The 20,182-nt window shown below is 39.2% G+C and overlaps 3 protein-coding genes across 3 annotated transcripts in view; all 3 read right to left on the bottom strand.

Moving 5' to 3' along the window:
* Positions 1-1,844, bottom strand: part of LOC120570742 (zinc finger protein 883-like) — a 340,678-nt gene extending 338,834 nt beyond the window's left edge. Inside the window, exon 1 of the mRNA XM_039819255.1 lies at positions 1,741-1,844. The gene's annotated coding sequence lies outside the window, so the exon portion shown is untranslated. The remainder of the gene's footprint in view (positions 1-1,740) is intronic.
* Positions 1-20,182, bottom strand: part of LOC120570713 (NACHT, LRR and PYD domains-containing protein 12-like) — a 565,262-nt gene that overhangs the window by 503,384 nt on the left and 41,696 nt on the right. The window lies entirely within an intron of this gene.
* LOC120544512 (zinc finger protein 502-like) lies at positions 13,578-16,267 on the bottom strand. Its single transcript, XM_039778313.1, is given in 3 exon segments — positions 13,578-14,919; positions 14,921-15,212; positions 16,264-16,267. Coding segments are annotated over 3 exon segments (744 nt in total). The 3' UTR covers positions 13,578-14,471.

Genomic DNA, 20,182 nt, shown 5'->3' on the forward strand with positions numbered 1-20,182 from the left:
TCCTCAATCTGAACTTGGTTCAGATCAAACACCAGAACTCTGGTCCGCTTGAAAACGGGGGTCCCGGTTCTAGGGTTGGGTACCGAAACCCGGTTCTACTATGGAACCGGTTCCTACGCAAACGGTAGTATTCGGACCGGATTAGAACGTGAATTTCGGTTCCTCATTTTGGTTCTGACTGAAAGATTTCCCTCTGTCGCGCCTCTGGACAGCAGTAGCAGACTCTTTTTTCCTTTCTCCCTTTTCCGCCCTGCCAGTGCCGAACGTGCCCGCTCGTGGTGTGAAGCGCGTGTCCGCGCTATTCTCCGACATCATACGCTCTCTTAGCTAGCTAGCTTTTAGTGCATTTAAAATGCCTAAAGTGAAGCGGTCGAAAGTGTGGCTGTATTTCACAGCCAAGGATTCCGAGTTTGCAAAATGCAACAAATGTTTAAAAACAATAACGTGCAAAGGGGGAAGCACGTCAAATTTATTGAAACATGCGGCGACACACGGGATACATATTAAAGCAGAGGGATGCACGGTGTTCGACAACTTGCGGACATCACCAGCCCCTGGTCCCAGTGACAGCAGCTGCGGGACCAGTCCAAGTCCTACTGCTAGCAATTTTGTGAACATTGATGATGACAGCAGCCTTTCTGCAGGTAACTAGGCTAATGTAATAGTGATTGCTAATATTGTATTTATACTAACAAATGGTCAAGTGATTTGTTAAATATTTGACGTTAATTAGGTTTATATGTTTTGCTCTCCACCAGCTAGCACTAGTAGCACAGTGTCAGTAACGCCATTCACCTTGGCAAAGAAGGCTAGTCTGACAAAGGAGAAGGTGGAGGAAATTCACAGGACTGTGACAAAGTTTGTGGTGAAGGGACTGCATTCTTTTTCAACTGTGGAATGTCCATATTACAGGTAAACTCTTGTGAAACTCTTGTTTCTCTACTTGATGTTTTTAATTTTTTTTATCAGAACCTTTTGAAAAAATTTATAAAAATATTTTCTTTAATACAGAGAGATGACTGCTGCCCTTAATCCTCGCTACCGACCCCCATCCAGGGATGCTCTGTCCAATACTCTTATTCCTGCATGGTACTCTGTTGAAAAACAAAATGTTATTCAGGAGTTAGCACAAGTGAGTAAGGCTGCTATAACATGTGATGGGTGGACCAGTGTGGCACAGGACCACTATTTAACAGTAACTGTGCACATCAGTCATGGCCGAATGAAACAGAAGGTGTTTTTTTGTTTATTGGGGCAAAATAAAAAGACGCTATGTCCCTTCCTCGTTTCATGATAACTATTAGAAGAAGAAAAAACGGAGGGGCATGCATTACATTTCGTTTCCTAACCATCCCTCCCTACTTAACACGGGCAGATAGCCTGTTGATTACTTTACTCAAATGGATTTATTATCGCGATGCAACAGCCAAGATGGATGAAGTCCCGTGGTTAACATCCCAGCATTGTGTAGTCCTAGCAACGAGACTGCCATTTGGATATTCGCTTCTGCTTCGATGAGTTTGTTTAGATATGATTAAGTTTCTAAACATATCGAGAGCAGACATTTCCAAACTTGATTTCATTCTCAGTGTGAGGAACAAAAGGAACCCGGTTATGTGCAGCAGCAGCAGCAGCAGCAGCAGCAGCAGCAGCAGCAGCAGCAGCAGCAGCAGCAGCAGCAGCAGCAGCAACAACAACAACAACAACAAGTCCCTTCCGAGATGAAATGGTTGATCTTACCAACAGGAGAACTCGGAGCTCCTCTGCTCTCTCCAAGAGGAGTTGCTGTCTCATTCACCGAGCACCACCACACGCTGCACGCTGCAGCCTAGTGGTTGGGTGCGCCGCTCTAATTTACCCGTGTAGAACGTTGCGTCGTACATTAGTTCCGCTTTTCTTTTCTTCTTCTTCTTTTAGTTTTTTGGCAGATTACTACTTTTGTATTATACCGCCACCAACTATACAGGAGTGTATACCATGAACTTCATACAAACGTCATAGAGTCTAGGCTTGAATTAATTCAAAATAAACAAAAAACTATATTCTTTTTACTAAACCAGTATTATGAAGAAAAATAAATAAAGCTTCAAGTCTTTCCCTTGCCATACCCTGTTCTTCCAAAATATCACGTATTGCATTCTCTCCTTCCATTTCCTGCCATTGTATTCTACTATCATCATACTTCTTACACACAAAAAGCACATGCTCTACATCTTCTTTGTCTTGGCATTCTATGCATAAGCCATTGCTAGAACCTATTATTTGTAAGGTAGCATTCAATCCTGTGTGACCTAATCTAAGTCTGGTATAGACCACTTCTTCCCGTCTGTATAAACTCAGTGAAGTAACCCTTTTCCCGGTCACAATCTTCTGTGATTTATGATAGTGTCTAGCATTAACCTCAGCCTCCCATTCAGTTTGCCATCTTTGCATATTTTCAGACTTAATTAGAGATTTAGCTTCACCCTTCCCCAGTGGGACATTAATTCCTATACATTTGTTTTCAGCATCTTTTTCGCAATTTTATCAGCCTCTTTGTTTCCTGTTATACCTATATGAGCTGGAACCCAACAAAACTGAATATTGATTCCAAGGTTCCTGAAATGCAATAGTAAATGTTTAATTTCTATAATCAAATCTTCTCTTGATGAATGACCTGTATCTAGGCTATGAATAGCTGCCATGAAATCTGTACAGATCACAGCTCTCACTGGCTTAACCTCTTCAATCCACCTTAGAGCTGTTATTATCCCAGTCCTCTCAATAGAGTATACTTAAAGAAAAATATTTAACCTATAGCCATCTCTTTTATTAAATTCCGGAATAAACAACCCAATCCCACAATGACCATTTTGTGGATCTTTTGAACCATCTGTATAGATTTTAACATATCCATAGAATGTTGATTTTATATAACCCTGGCAGTATGCTGCAAAACTTTGTTCATTAGGATACTCTCTCTTTTCTTCCAACAGTTCACTGTTAACCTCTTTGTTGTGATGGAATCCATGGGGAATAGCACTGGCGCCAGTGATGGACTAAATTTCAGATCTTTAATTCCATACTGTTCTGCTATACTGTTGATGTTCCACCCAAACCCTTGTGATTTTGTTTGATATTCCCAGCAAACATTAAGAACTGAACTTGCTGGATTATTAATACTTCCCAGCAACCTAACCCAGTATGTCAAAGACAATTTATCATACCTCAAACTAAGAGGAGATTCCTCCGATTCTACTAATAAAGCACACGTAGGGGTTGTTTTTATAGCTCCTAAAGCAAGTCTTATAGCTTTGAATTGAATCCTCTCAATTTTCCTTAAAGAAGTTTTGCATGCTGAACTATAAACTATACATCCATAGTCTATGGTAGATCTTATTAAAGCTTTATATACTGTATACACATCAAAGACTGTTTATCTGCTCCCCAACACTGTCCAGTTATCATCCTCATTAGATTTAGAACCTTTTTACATTTGGTTTCAATATGGTCTATATGATGTTTCCATGTAAGACGTTCATCCAACCACATGCCCAAATATTTAAATTTCTTCTCTCTTTCAATTGATTGATTGTACAACATAACTGTATACCTATCTGGGACCTTATTTCTGGTAAAGAACATAATCTTTGTTTTAGGTATGGAAAACTTAAATCCCCAATCATTACCCCATTGTTCTAGTGCTTGTATATCCCTCTGAACAACTCTTGTTATGTATGATATATTGCGTCCCCGTTTCCAAATTACAGCATCATCTGCATACAGTAACCCTTCATTCCTTTCCCCTGATTTTTCAAATATATCATTTACCATAATATTGAATAATATGGGACTAATAACACTTCCTTGAGGAATTCCGCTGTAAACCGTAAACTCTTCACTTATGCCTTTACCAACTCTGACCCGACAACGTTGTGAGACAGAAAGTCTAATATATAATTATACATTCTCCCACTGATTCCCATTATATCTAATTTAATTAATAGTCCCTCTCTCCACATAGTGTCATACGCTTTTTCAATATCTAAAAACAATGCCACCATGACCTCTTTCATAACTAGAGTCTTCTCTATCTCATTGCTGAGCTTAACTAAAGCATCAGTAGTTGATTTACCTTTTCGGAACCCTTTCTGATACTTTTTTAAAGGACATTTATATTCAAGATAATAATTCAAACGCGCCACTACTATTTTTTCCATTAATTTTCCTAAATGGGATGTCAAAGCAATGGGTCTATAGTTCTCTGGATTGCTAGAATCCTTTCCTGGTTTAGGAAATGGAAGAATGATTGCATCTTTCCATACTTTTGGTATTTTGCCCTCATTTCAGATCTTGTTAAATAATTCAAGAATTTTTTCCAAAGTTTATCAGGCAGATTTCTAATCATTGCATAGCATATATCATCACATCCTGGAGAAGAATATCCTGTATTACCTAAAGCCATTTTAAGTTCCGATAAACTAAATTCAACATCTAAGAAAGACATATTTCCCTCTCTAGTATTAAGAATGTCTGTGTTAGCATTCATAATATCTTCCTTTCTTTTCTTAACACACTCATCCAAATGGTTACCTCTATGATTCTCTGTAAATTTGCCTCCAAGCAAATTAGCTTTGTCCATATCTGATATTGCTGTATTTTGTCCTAATTTCGTCAATTAGGACATGAATATATGGGGGCTTATATATTATTTACCTATCATCTTTTTAACCATCATCCACATCTTATTCAGCGTTGTTTCTCTTCCAATTGTCGAACAAAATTGTCTCCAAGATTCTTTTTTAGATTCTTTAATAACTTTCCTAGCCATCGCCTTTTTCCTTTGATATTCCATAAGAGTATCCATATTAAGCGTTTTACGCAGCATTTTAAAAGCTCTATTTCTTTCCTTAACAACTTCTGTACATTTATTATTCCACCATGGAACAGAAGTTTTTCCTCTTTGGCTCATATTTTTAGGAATACTCTGACTTGCTGCTGCAATGATAACCATACTCAACCTTCGATTCATGTCATCAATACTTTGTTCTTTTTCTTCAGGCATGTCATTTAATCCATCTATACACCATTTAGAAAATTTCTTCCAATTTACCTTCTTAAAACACCATCTATGATGGGTATACAATTCTTTCCTCTTAAAATCAATATCTACACTACATATTATTGGAAAATGATCACTTCCAATACTTGTGCTCTGATCTACTTCCCAGTCACACCTGCTGACTATTGTTCTATCAACTAAAGTGAGGTCAATACATGATGTCTCATTTTTGAAAATATTTATCCTTGTCCCTTTACCATCATTCGAACATACTAGCATCCTGTCAGCTATCATTTCTTCTAATATTTCTCCATTCAAATCTGTATGTCTACTTCCCCATAAACTATTATGAGCATTAAAATCCCCACACCATATTTCTTTATGACTTCTTTTAGCTATACTTCTCAACAAATCATTCGTTAATGCTTTACATGGGTTGTAATAATTTATAACAGTAAATTTACCTTTGTCACCATAAAAGATTTCAACAACCACATTTTCATGTTCAGACGCTGTATTAATGTGTCTGAATGCTATCCCTTCTTTGATAAATGTAATGCAACCTCCTCCTCTTTCTTTACCTCTATCAAATCTTATACTATAATATCCTTCAATACAAACTCTAAATGCGGTCTTAACCATGTTTCTTGGATACATATAACATCTGGTTGGTTTGCCATTTCTTGAACATACCTCTTAAATTCCTGTCCATTCGCTATCAGACTCCGCGCATTCCACTGGAGAATGAAAAACATTATTAACGTTTTAACCAATTTGAGACCCTCCATACCTCTGATTTAATATTTCATGAATATCATCTGCCTTCGTTATTAAACCCAAAATATCATTAGCAGCTTCCACAACTGATTTGATTTTATCACTTTTCTTAACATGTAGCATAGTAACATTAACCACTGAACATATGAAAGCAATAAAATCATTTTTCTTTATCAAAAGTGTCTTGTCTGAAATTCTCTTCTTACATTCACAACATGTTGGAACAGGAGGCCTGAGTGTCTTGTTCTGTTGATCTATATTCCCTATAGGAGTCCTATTACTCTCTCTGAGTGGGTTTGTCCTGTTGTTATCTGTACTCCTTTGCTCAGGTAAATAGATAGGTGCTGATTTTTCTTCTTCTTTTTTTTATTTTTCACAATGTGTTTGATTGCCTCAGCATACGAAACTTTATGGGTTATCTTATATTTCTGAACTTCCTTAGCTTCCTTTTGCTTCACACATCCTCCGTAAGCAGCACTGTGTCGACCTCCACAATTGCAGCACTTTAACTCTGTATTATCCCCACATTGCCCATATTCATGCTTACTTCCACACTTAGCACATCTAATTTTTCCTCGACATTGAGCAGCTACATGTCCGAACCTCTGACATTTAAAACATCTCAATGGATGTGGAATGTACTCTCTTACTGGATAGCACATGTAGCCCATTTGAACTTTCGAAGGCATGGCATTCTTATAGACAGGCTTTCTATTTTCTCTTTTCCTTTAGTCAATCGTTTTGCATCAATAAGCTCTCCCCCTTTCAAACTACCTTTAATTTCATCAACAGAAACTGAAATTGGAATTCCAGTTATAACTCCTCTCTGTTTTGACATTATTCCTGGAATGTGCGATGTAACTTTGACCTTATTCAATGTGTCTTTCTTTAAGATCATCTCCCTTTGTTCCTCAGACGCTGCAAAAATCATTAGCCTCCCATTTCCCATGAATCGTGCATGCTTGATTTTCCCTATTTCTTCCTCAATTGCTTTAGTGATATGGATTGGGTGTAAATGTGGCCCTCCCTGTTGCTCAAATACAACAACCACTTTCCATATTTCTTTGAGTGACTGCTGTACCTTATTCTTAGTTCCATCTCTTTCAGGTCTACTTTTCTTTTTAATGGCGTCTGTAGAGTCAGATCCACTATCCGATCTTAGTCTACACTTTTTTTTCCTAACTTCTTCCCATGCCATCTCATTACTATCGTTAACCGAAACTTGGCCATCAGACTCGTCCGACATAGTTCAGGTTACATTCACTGTACATGTTAGTATAAGTGAGTTCTGTCAACGACTACCACAGAGCGACTACAAACAAATTCCAATTCAAACCGTCCGCGTTCCTCCCTTTCCGGTCCAACCAGATGCATTCACTCCAGGTCTCGTCTCCAATCGTCCTCCGCCCAGATCGTGTCTGTTGTCCACCAGGGTGTGTCGTTTCCTCCAAGTCAGGGTTTTTCAGATTAAAGTTTAAAATGAAAGAACGCCGCCACCTGGAGGTCAGGAGGGGAACAACAGATACACATTCAGTTCATTAATCAGTTAGTGGTGGACTGGAACTGAGGACATTTACTCAAGTACTGGACTTAACTCCAGGTACTTGTACTTTACTTGAGTATTAAATAATGTAAAGCACTGAAATAATGAAAACTATTTGTAAGTATAAAGTGAAATAACTAAATATAATGTAAGCATTTAAATGTATGTTTCCATCAGACTCCATTTAAACAAAATAGCAATTTCATGATTATTAAACATACTTCATTTATAGTTGATAGAAAAAGAAAAACATATATATCAACTGTTCCAACAACAATCACTCTGGTTTGGTTGAAATGAACCCTTAATTCACCCATTTACAGATGGAAATATGCTGGCTCTATACATGCTAAAAGTCCTGATTATTTACATGGAGTCTGGTGGAAATATGCTGGCTCTATACACGCTAAAAGTCCTGATTATTTACATGGAGTCTGGTGGAAATATGCTGGCTCTATACACGCTAAAAGTCCTGATTATTTACATGGAGTCTGGTGGAAATATGCTGGCTCTATACACGCTAAAAGTCCTGATTATTTACATGGAGTCTGGTGGAAATATACTGGCTCTATACACGCTAAAAGTCCTGGTTATTTACATGGAGTCTGGTGGAAAGATGCTGGCTCTATACACGCTAAAAGTCTTGATTGGAGTCTGGTGGAAATATACTGGCTCTATACACGCTAAAAGTCTGTTTTTTTTTGGGGTGGGGGGGGGGGTTGGGGGTGGGGGTTTTGGGGTTGTTTCATGTTAAACTAAAAGGATCTTACTCATTAACTAAAAGCTCTATCTCTGTAGGGATCCTTTCCATAATGTTGTCAGACACTTAGAATAATAATCTGAGTCTGAGCGGCAACAACAGAACTTTTAGTGGATGGAAACTTTACCTTTTAATTAGGAGTTTAAACACAGACACAACAGGAAGAATAAATCCATCAAATCAAGTCACAAATAATAAGCATGTGGCCTTGTTTTATTTCATTCATTTTGCATTTAGTTGTTCCACATTCCCAGACATTTAAAACAATTCAATCATTGAGGTTATTCTACAAGTCAGATGAATGAATCAGCTGTTTACTATCTGACCTGGTCTGTTTCCTGCTGCTCCATCATTCTTTAGTGTCCGCTGGAAACAGTTTGCTTTCTATTTTCTGACTTTGTATGACATCATCAGTGTCTTGCTTATAAACAGGGAATATAAAATGTCACAAGATTATTAAATGAAAAGTTCACACTTCTCTCTCTTTCTCTCTCTCTCTCTCTAACAACAGAATGAACAGATGATGCACAGGGTGTTGTGAATATGTCATTTCACATTAAATTCTATGAGGAGAACTCTGAAGAAAGTCGTTTTTACCCATTTATTTGTGTCATAAATTGTAACACTGTCTTCCTCCCAAAGTATGTATCTGTGTGTTAAATATCATTTTTGGATAACACTCTTATCAATACATTACGGTAATAGTGTTGGTTGTTATATTTGAGGTATTACAGTTTCTCATACTGCATGTATGCCATGTATACCAGTTCACTTGTGTGTAATGATGGAGACGGATGAACAGAGCCGTGCACATGTACGAATAAATAACGATATAAAACAGACGCTCCGCTTATACTTTCACGTCAAGTTCAAGTCAGTTAACTTAACACCCCTCATCTGTTTTTTTCACAAATTGCAACCTAAGCTCACATTTTATACTTTTTAATCCTCAATTCAAACTACAAAGTAAAATATTGTTGAAGAGTCATTCTGCAGCAAAAATTGCCAAAAGGTGATCGTAGCTCCTAGCTTGTGTTTGAACGGTTGTTTCTGAAGAGAAGATGAGCGCGAGCAAACAAGACACATGTTCATGTCTTAATCATCAAAATAATCTGCCTCAGGTTGAGCAGAATAAAGTGACCAAACTAAACTAAAGATTAAATTCAAAGTAGCAATAGGCTACCACAGTTTAGAAATACTCTGTTACAAGTAAAGATCGTGCATTAGAAAGTCTACCATATTTCCGCACTATAAGGCGCACCTTCAATGAACGGCCTATTTTAGTACTGTTTTCATATATAGGGCGCACCGGATTATAAGGCGCATAGAATAGAAGATACTACAGTCAAACGTTTGACTGGGGTTGCGTTATGTTACTAGATGCTAAAGGGAATGTCAACAAAACAGTCAGATAAAGTCAATCTTTATTAAGCGTTCTGACAACTCTGTTCACTCCCATGGTAACGTTGTTCAAACGTTAATGTGCATATTAACAATATCTCCCAGCCTTGCTCACTCTTCTCCCAAACGTGGAGGGGGACTTTTCCCTGATTCAGTAAACACGTAGTAAAAGAAACAGTCTGTTACCACTAAATCAAACGTTAGTGCATAACTCAACACAGTTGAGACTGATATATCAGCCCAGGCATCCACGATCCGCTGGCAGATAGTGGCGTAAGTCGCCCGGCGCCGTCTCCCCGTCTCGGTGAACATGTGTTCGCCTTCTGTCATCCACTGCTCCCACGCAGCTCGCAGTCTAGCTTTGAACGCCCTGTTGACACCAATATCTAGCGGCTGGAGTTCTTTAGTTAATCCACCCTGTATGACGGCAAACTCCGAATTAGTTTGCTTCACTTGTTTTTTGACAGCATCGGTGATATGGAGTCGTAGATCAATAGACGGAGCTGTGTGCAAGCGGTGCGGCTTTGTAGTTTACCAGTCGTACTGAAACATTTTGTTATTATTAAATTGTTTTTATTGGTTTTTCATACTGAAACATTTTGACAGAGCGCCTTGAGCGCCGTGTACAACCAGTATGGATCAACCAATTAACCAATTGATCCATATATAAGGCGCTCCGGATTATAAGGCGCACTGTCGTTTTTTGAGAAAAAAAATTAAAGGCTTTTAAGTGCGCCTTAGGGCCGGGACACATATAGCAGACGGCTGACCGTTGACAGAAAACCCCGTCGATATGATCAGTCGCGTCCCCGAGCCCACCGAACTACAGAGGAGCAACTAACGGAGCAGACTGTTGCTCAGCAACAAGCGCAGATCGATAGAGTTCAGTGGCGCAGATATTTCATACAATGTTAGTATTATTCATATTTTAAAGACATTCATATTACAGAACAGTTTCCACTTTTGCTAATTTTTTGAAGAACTTCACCTACTTCACATTGAAGCCTGCAATCCAGTGTAGTGACAGCTTTTCAGAAAACCTTTAAATATTCCACTTTAGTATCATACATGTTTGGTGTTATTTAACATGTTAAAGAAATGTAAACTAATTAATACTATTCCAACTTTTCCAACTATTCTTACTGCTTCACCTTATTTCGCATTAAAGCTAGCAAGCTAGTTAAACTTTAGCAATTTAGCTTTTCAGCATTCACAAGCATTTTCTGCAGGAAATGCATTTTGTCGTTACTTTTTAGATTAGTTTTTACCCTTCCTTCATGTTTGTGATAAACTGAAGTATGTCATAAGAGTGTCATAAAAAAAATAAACGTGTAAAATAAGAAGAAACTAAATGTCAAAGTTCAATTCAGTTTATTTAAGAAGAGGACAGATTAAATTAATAAAACAAAATGATTATACATGGGTTAAACATCTTATTTTGAAGCTAGTGACAGTGTGCTGATTTAAGCCATGATACAATTTAAACAGGTGAGTTATATAAACAGTTGTTATGAAGTGTGAAATTAGCTTCATAGACCAAAACTGTTTTTTTGTACCAGGCTGTAAACATTTATATATTTCTGATGTAAAGTCTGGATTTTTACACATGGGGGTCTATGGGGAATGACACGAGGAACTGTTCAGTGACACACATAACAAACATCGTTTTCAGCATCTTACTGAGATATTAATAATCACTCAAACAAAACATACATAACCTGACACAAGCTAGCATTAGCTCAATTCAGTATCAGGACAGGCTATTAACTTACTGCTAGCTTAAAAGAAAGATTAATGTTACCTTTTGTAATATTAAATTCAACACTTTAGTAATAGTATAATATTGTAAAACACATTTTTCATCTGTGAAATGTTATTCCATGTTGCTTAGTTTAGCATTTCTTTCACATGAACATCCAAAAGCAGTACAACAATCTTTTTCTGAGTCTTTAAGATCAGTTGTCTGTCCCAAGATGGCGGCGGCACAGACACAGTTTAAACACATTAACTGTTCAAGTCATTTTTTAAGCAGCAGCAGCAGCCATGTTGTGATTAAAGCTGGTCAGTTATGAAAGTTTGCTTCTTTTTTTCATCTAAAGTGACAATAAACTGAATATTTCAGCAATTTGACATCACCTTAGTAAACAGTGATGGGGATTTTTGTAAATTGTATTTACAAGGTGATTAAGTAAAAACAGTGTTGGGAGTAACGGTGTTTAAGTATAACGGCGTTACTAACGGCATTACTTTTTCAGTAACGGAGTAATCTAATTCATTACTTTTCCCATCGTTGCAACGCTGTTATCGTTATTGAGAATGTAAAGTGGCGCGTTACTACAATTTGGTTGAATGAAGCGCGAGGTGCACATCAGCGGGGGATGATGACACCGTTACAATCACGATGATGATTCACTGGGTGGGCGGATACGCGGATATCCTGCTCACGCTGTCTCACTGCACGCTCTGACTACCAGTAAACACAAGACAGCGACAATGGGAACGAGCCAGGGAAATTCAAAGGTAGTGTTCTTGAACTAGAAATACCGGCACCACTTCTCGCTCATTGAAATTAAAGGCAAGAATGTTTATGTAACATGCACGCTATGCCCAGGAACAAGACTTTATCTACGTCTGCCTCAAGCAACTCGAATCTTATGAAGCACCTCACATCAACACATGATGCTAACACAAAACCTGTTGCTGCTGCTAACCCAACCCCAAGCCCAAATGCAGATAGCGAGACGGAGCCACTCTGTTAAAACAAGAAACGCTCAATTTTTCGGGTCAGCAACATCTTTGACGTTAAAGATGTTATAGAACGTAATAGCGTTATAGAACATAAAAAAAATTACGTCAGTTACTTTGCTGAGTAACTAATTACCTTTACAATGTGGTAACTGAGTTACTAACTCATTTACTTTTTGGGAGAAGTAATTTGTAACTGTAACTCATTACTCTTTTAAAGTAAGATGACCAACACTGATTAAGAACAACAAATACTTCTTCGTTGTAGCATTAGTTAAAAAGCGCTAGCAGTTGAACCCTGAACTCAGAATATTATATTACAGGAAAACAAACTAATTTTGAGTAGAGGTCGACCGATTCATCGGTACCGATAGTTGATTGGTGGAACTATCGTTATCGGCAAGAATACATACCGATAGTTATTCCTGCTTGTGTCCCTTGCTGGAGCGCGGTCATTCATTACACAGTACTGAGAGCTGAGAAGGGTCTGCTGGTATCATGCATTACAATAGCGGCCTCTAGAGGCAAAATAAAAACTATCACTGATGCCTCGTGTTGTTTATTTTCGACACGTGTTACTGCACGCTGCACGGAGAGCACATGCTGTGCGGAGGAGGCTGACATCAGATGCGCGTTTAAAGCATTGACAGCAAAAATGTATGTATACTAGGGGTGTGACGAGACACTCGCTCACGAGACAAGACGAGACACGAGATTGGGGTCACGAGAGCGAGACGCGATTTTAACACTAATTTAAAGAAAACTTCAGTTAAGAAATATGACTGGGAAAAATAGTCTTTACTCAGAGAACCAAGGTTACAAGCTAGGGGTGTGACGAGACGCTTACTCCACGAGACGAAACACATCACGAGAGATTGGGTTCATGAGAACGGGACGAGATTTCGTCGCGGTGAAAAGTTGTCTGCGAGGCGATGTGATGTCAGGGTGATGGAGCGTGGAATTACTATTGAAAATCCCCTGCCACTTTTAAATCATTTGTGCGGCAACATTTTGGTTTTCTCTGCGGAAATAATAAACGGCGAAGAGTGGACAGACAAGACGAACACAATATGTAAACATTGTAAGAAAAAATGCCGATACCGCGGCTAACACGAGCACTATGCAAAAACACTTACAGCACCAACAGCTCTCACTTCATCTACCGTACTCCGCGACTCGCGCGGTGGCAGTTAGTAGTACGGCATTTCTTTCTTACAATGTTTACATATTGTGTTCGTCTTGTCTGTCACTCTTTCACTCTTTTCACCTCGACGAGAAATCTCGTCACGCGAGATCTCGCGAGATCTCGTAAAACGAGATCTCGTCACACCCTTAATGTATACAGTACATTTTGTCATATCATAAAGTTATTAATTTGTTGAATAGATGCTGCATTAGTAGAGAAAGAATAGCACAACAGAATCCTTAGTGACCGTGTAGCATGTCGTGAGTAAAAGTGACCCAACAACAACAAAAACAAAACCTAATTACTTCTTGTGGCCTGCGTATTCACAACGAGTAAATATAGCGATGCAGATTAAGACTAGATGATTTCCTAAGCAGATATTGACTTGGGACTATATTGGGTGGAAGTAGACTACAGCCGAAGCACTGCTACTCGGGCACAGAGCTATCAGCAGCCAGCGGGGCTCTGCGGCCGGCGCAAAGTCACCCTTTCTGGGTTACCGTTTTACCGAAATGCCGCTGCCCTGATGAGACTTCTCTAATTCACAAAAATGGAATGGAATGTATGTCGAAAGTCTAGCCACGATGTTTCTCCATTGGAATGAATGGCAAACAGAGCTATAGCTAGCTTCCTCCTAACGAGACCTCTCCAGGTCACAAAAATGTATTAAATTGTAATCGGTCAAAAACGTTAGCTTTGTAAGACCATAGAGTATGTGTTATATAAATGCCATGACGAAATTCAAAGTGTAAATACTATCGGTTGATTAATCGGTTATCGGCAAATACGGCCCAACCTAGCTATCGGTATCGGTCGACCTCTAATTTTGAGTGCAATAAATCCCTTCAAAAGGGATGGAGTGTAATGTGTAGTCCTAGGCAGGATAACATACAAGCTGTTCAGAAGATAACGTTACTGCTGGTCAGCCTTCAATGTGGAGAGAAGATCAGAAAATAACAACACAGCTATCAGGGCATGAGGAGGAGGCAGGAGGAAACAGCTTGGCTCTGAAACATGTTCACAAAACGGCAGTGTGAATGAGCTGGTGAGATTTAAGGCTATTACTCTGTGAAAAAGTTTTACCACAAAGATCACAGCTGTACGGCTTCTCTCCAGTGTGAATGCGTTGATGTGATTTAAGGTGACTACTCACAGAAAAAGTTTTCCCACATTGCTCACACCAGTACGGCTTCTCTCCAGTGTGAATGCGCTGGTGTTTTTTAAGACTACTACTCTGAGTAAAACATTTCCCACATTGTTCACAGCTGTAAGGCTTCTCTCCAGTGTGAACACGTCGGTGCACTTCTAGGCTATCATTCCTAGAAAATGTTGTACCACATAGATCACAGCTGTGAGGTTTATCTCCAGTGTGAATGCGTTGATGTATTTTTAGGTTACTATGTCGTGTGAAAGCTGCCCCACATTGATCACAGCTATAAGGCTTCTCTCCAGTGTGAAGGCGCTGGAGATTTAAGGCTACTGCTATGAGAAAAGGTTTTACCACATTGATCACAGCTGTAAGGCTTCTCTCCAGTGTGAATGTGTTGATGTATTTTTAGGTTACTATGTCGTGTGAAAGCTGCCCCACATTGATCACAGCTATAAGCCTTCTCTCCAGTGTGAATGCGTCGATGTATTTTTAGGGTACTCCGTCGTGTGAAAGCTGCCCCACATTGATCACAGCTGTGTAGATTCTCTCCAGTGTGAACTCTCTGATGAATCTTTAAATATCCAGATCTTGTGAAGGATTTGTCACAGTGTTGACGTTTGGGTCCCTCTCCTCCTCTCCGTTTCTATAGCGAGAGAGAGCGAGAGAGAGCGAGAGAGAGAGAGAGAGAGAGAGAGAGAGAGAGAGAGAGAGAGAGAGAGAGAGAGAGAGAGTGAACAACCTTAAACCCTGGACTTGCTCTCACTCACAATTTTCACTCTTCATACAATAATTTATGACAAAATTAAGGAAAATATGTGCCGTTGCAGACAAGTTATTATGGAAGCAAATGTACTTTTCATAACTTTTATAAGTTCAGAAATATTCTACATTTTTAAGGCAAGTTTCCCCATTCAAATGATTGGCAATTTAAAAACTAAAACATTTGCAAACTATTCAGTTTTACTTTCAATTACAAATTCCATGGGAACTTTAAAATATCACAAACCTTTCATACATTCTGGGTATTTTTCATCCTTCAAATCCCATTCAAACTTTTTGAAATACATACATTAATTTGATGTCGAAATAAAGGTAAAGTTCTTCTGGTTGCAGACATGTTACTATGGAAGCCATTGGGCTCTTCTCAGTGTTTCCCACAGGTTGAGAATTTACTGGCAGTGGTGTGTGGCGCAGGATGTGATGGCGCGGTGCGTGATGGCTAGGTTAAGTAATAATGGGCTCACTTGTATACCAGACAAAAGAAGGTGAAAACAATGACTACACAACATTATCAGATCATTTAGAAAGAAAAAACAATTTACATATTAAACAAATTAGAATAAAAGATGACACAGATACAGATGAAAATATTGCGACACTATGCAGCATCTAACACAATTTCAGGGTAGTTATTAGGGCTGCACGATATGAGGAAAATATGTGATATGCCGTAACGTTAAATATCACGATAATGATATAACTTGTGATAAATAAACAGATATTAAAACGTAGCCTACTCAGTTCTGCTGCTCTCAGTATTTCGCTAAAAAAACAACAAATTGCTCGTTAAACTTTAAACAAATGACAAAAAAGTGTAGCCATGATGTGCTTTGACACATTTTTTTTTTGCCAAATGTTAACGGTTCAGCAGATAAAATACCCATAATACTATGCTCCATAAAGAAAATTACATGTTATTAATCTCAACACTGTCAACTCCTGTTAAATCCCATAAGACTAGGAATATCTGAAAAGAAATCTTGTTCATTATGTTTGTTAGACCATTTTGTCCATGTTTTGGGGTTCCTAAACATAGCCTACTGTTCTGTACTATACAGGCAAGGAGAACTGAAGGCTTGATTAGCAATCACTAGCTCTGATTAGCAGTTAGCTCCATTTAGCTAGCTCCGTCATAAAGACATAAAGCGGAGGAGCCTGCCGCAGAGAAGGGTAACAACCAGAAGAATTACAGCCACTAGAGCCAGTCCTTTCCTTAGGATGTGCCATTTCTGTGTCTGTAGCTATTGACGAGGAGAGAGGGGGGCAAGGTAGAGGGTGAGGGTGTGGCCTTGACCAACTGCCACTTTGCTCGTTTTAAAAGCCATGATGTCTCTCTCTCTTGGGTGGGCCAAATTCTCTGGGCAGGCCCATCTGAACTTTCATTTTCTCAAAGGCAGAGCAGGATACCCAGGGCTCGGTTTACACCTATCACCATTTCTAACCACTGGGGGACCATAGGCAGGCTGGGCGAACTCATATTAATGTTAAAAAAACCTCATAAAGTGACATTTTCATGCCATGGGACCTTCACATAGTGTTAGGTAACCCCCCAGGTTTACAAAAATGGATTGTTGAAAAGTAACCAAATGGCTAAGAATTACATAAAATCAATGAGTTGTTGAAATGGTATTGCACAACAGTAGAATTTATAAATCCAGGATAACCGATAAAGCGAGGCTTGGTCTAGTCTGATCAGAGCATCCTGGTGTTCTGTGTTTCACGACGGCAAAGCCAGGCTGAGGAGGAGAGACTAGGTCGAGTCAGAATGAGGAGGAATGACTAGACTGAACTGAAACCGTCATAATCATACCATCCAAGGATTAGGTTACTAATCATTTGTACAAATTAACAGTGGTAGCTAGGGCTGCACAATATATCGTAAATGTTGCGTTAACTTGAAACGGGTAAACGTTGTCAAAGTTATTGTAAAATACCCTTTTCTCATCATTTCTCATTTAACAGCAATTTACTGGTGAAATAAGTTATCATTATGTTATTATTACATTTTTAATAAATAATTTAAATTCCTCCCTTTTTTATATTAATATTCATTAATATTCAGATTAGATTTCTGGGACTCTTCAGTCTAGAGTAACCTCTTTCCTTTGCTCACCTCCTCCTTCTTCCTCTTGCTCCCTCGCTCCTCTGAGTCTCCCGAGGCCTCACTGACAACTTTCCTCTTGCTCTCCTTCTTCTTCGCCTCCTCCTTGTGTTTCTGCATGTACTCGTTGATAAGCTCGGGGCAGTCCAGGTTGTCTTGTGGCTCCCATGTGTTATCCTCACTGGAAAGGTGAGTGCAGACAGAAAAAAATCTCCTCAAGATTTGTTTTTAGGAAATACATTCTCACTCTAATTGCTAATTCGTATTATTCCTTTTTTCTATTGCCATTTTGTAAGGTTATTTGATGGCCTGCAACTTAGTGTCAAATTACCAAACCTTGCCAGAATTTATGCTGTAGATTATCTGCAATTTCTAAATGAGATAGATAGATAGATAGATAGATAGATAGATAGATAGATAGATAGATAGATAGATAGATAGATAGATAGATAGATAGATAGATAGATAGATAGATAGATTGCTTGCTTGCTTGCTTGCTTGCTTGCTTGCTACCGGTCAGAAGTTTTAGAAAATCCCCATTTATTTTGTTTTTTTTAAAGGGGTGATAGAATGATTATATAGGGTATTTCACACTGTTCCTTATGGTCTCCTAATGGGGTATGTAACATTAGTTGGGCTGAAAATGGCCCGGTTGATATTTTATTGGCCCTTATGTATCCCTGTGTTTTGGCCCTATTTGTAACAAGAGCTTTTCTTCCAAATATGGTATGGTCATGAATATTTAGATGAGCTGCGCGCTGCTTGGTTGAGCCTTAGCCCCGTACACACACATATAGACGCACGCTGATTGGTTGAGCGACTCGCCATACACACGCATTAGAGGTCGTGTGCTGATTGGTTGAGCGAATCCCCAATACACAGACATTAGAAACGCGACAGAATCTCATATTCCAGACAATGCAATGTTTCCTTACCAAATTCACTTCTGAGACTTTTTTATGCGAGAAATCAACTATAAAAAGCTCAAATATGGGCCGTTTTACGAAAATGGATGGCTAATTGCAAATTTTGTAATACTGTGTGTCGGAGTTCAGCTGCCTGTTTTGCTGGCTCTAGGCCTGTCGCGATAGTCAATAAATCGAGTTATCGCACGATAAAAAAAAAATTAGCTCGATAATTTTTCCGGCCGCGATAATTGCCATTTGCATGCTTGTTTGTTTTCCTCATCTCTCTCTACCAAAGAGACTGGATGACCACTCTTGGTTCCTTAGCGTAGGAGGAGTGAGCCCTCTTGTCAGTTGCATGGTCTTTGTGTGGGGGGGCGGAGCTTGTCAGTCGCATGGAGTTTGTGTGGGAAGGCGGGACTGCTTGCGGAGAGAGAATACGCTAGTTGTGAGTTGGAGGAATACAAAAAGAAAAAGATGGAATTGGTTTCAAAGCCAAACTCGACAGCTGCAGTGTGGGAGCACTTCGGATTCAAACCGGATGACCGTGGTGAACCACTTAACCTGAACGAGCCGGTATGTCGCATTTGTTGTAAAACAGTAGCAACTAAAAGCGGTAACACAACAAACATGCATATGCACCTAAAACACAATCACCCGGTGCAGTTTTCCCAGCTGGGAAAAAAAACTACAACAGACGGGCCGTCTCCGTCTTCCCGACAGTACACAATCACCAGTGGCGGATCTAGAAAATTTTACATGGGGGGGCAAAGGGGTAGCAAGAGATCTTGGTAGGGTGGCAGGGGAAGACGGTACATGGAAACCCTCATACATAAACTGATATGCCCTACTACGCCCCGCAACGCCCTGCTATGCCCTAAACTGCTACGCCCTAAACTGCTACAACTATTATTTCTATTCATAGTTCCATTATCTTTTTTGTTACTATAATTACCATTATTATGAATCATAATTCTCTATATCTGTATCCATCTGTATGTAACCAGCGACCACCAAGACCCTGGATATGTCTGATGTTTCTGTTGCACCAAATGCTTGCTCTTGGGAGAATTGTTGGGTCATTGTAACTTAAAGAGTGTGGTCTAGACCTACTCTATCTGTAAAGTGTCTTGAGAAGAGTGAACTGTTGTTGTATATGTAAATATTTACATATCTAACCCTATAACATATACAACAGAATGGAAATAGCCAAAAACTGAAAACACATCATGTCACAGGACATGTTATGTTACTGTACTGCAATTTATATGTAAGGAGAATATAAACCAACCATATGGTCCAGGGGTAACTGCAGCCTCCTCTTCCTCTCTGTCATCTTCATCCTCCTGATCACTCTCTGCCTCTGTCCCTCTCTCTGAACCTGCAGCCTCCTCTTCATCCCTCACTGTCAATTCTTCCTTTCCCTCTTCTCTTTCACTCATTTCTGCATCTCCTTCTGTGGTCTTCTCCTGCTCTGACCTGCCTGGTCTCTCCAGTTTACTGTCTTCTCCTTCTTCATCCCCACTTTTAGGCTTCAGCTAATATCTCCAGCTACTCTGGCCTGCAAAAGTCAAGATGTGAAAAGCTCTTGTTATTATTGTATTACATTACACTGTATGGCCCTGTAGCTAATAAGTAGCCTAAAAAACATAACATCAGACGAGATTTATTACATGCACACATCAGTTATGTTTAGACTAGCCTTCTTAATCCTGTTGTATTTGTTGTTTTCCCAGTTTGACAGTAAAGTATGTTGCCTGGTTTAATTTGTGCCGCGCATTGCCGTGTATATG

The sequence above is a fragment of the Perca fluviatilis genome, chromosome 2 (genome assembly GCF_010015445.1).
Source record: "Perca fluviatilis chromosome 2, GENO_Pfluv_1.0, whole genome shotgun sequence".
NCBI lineage: Eukaryota > Metazoa > Chordata > Actinopteri > Perciformes > Percidae > Perca > Perca fluviatilis.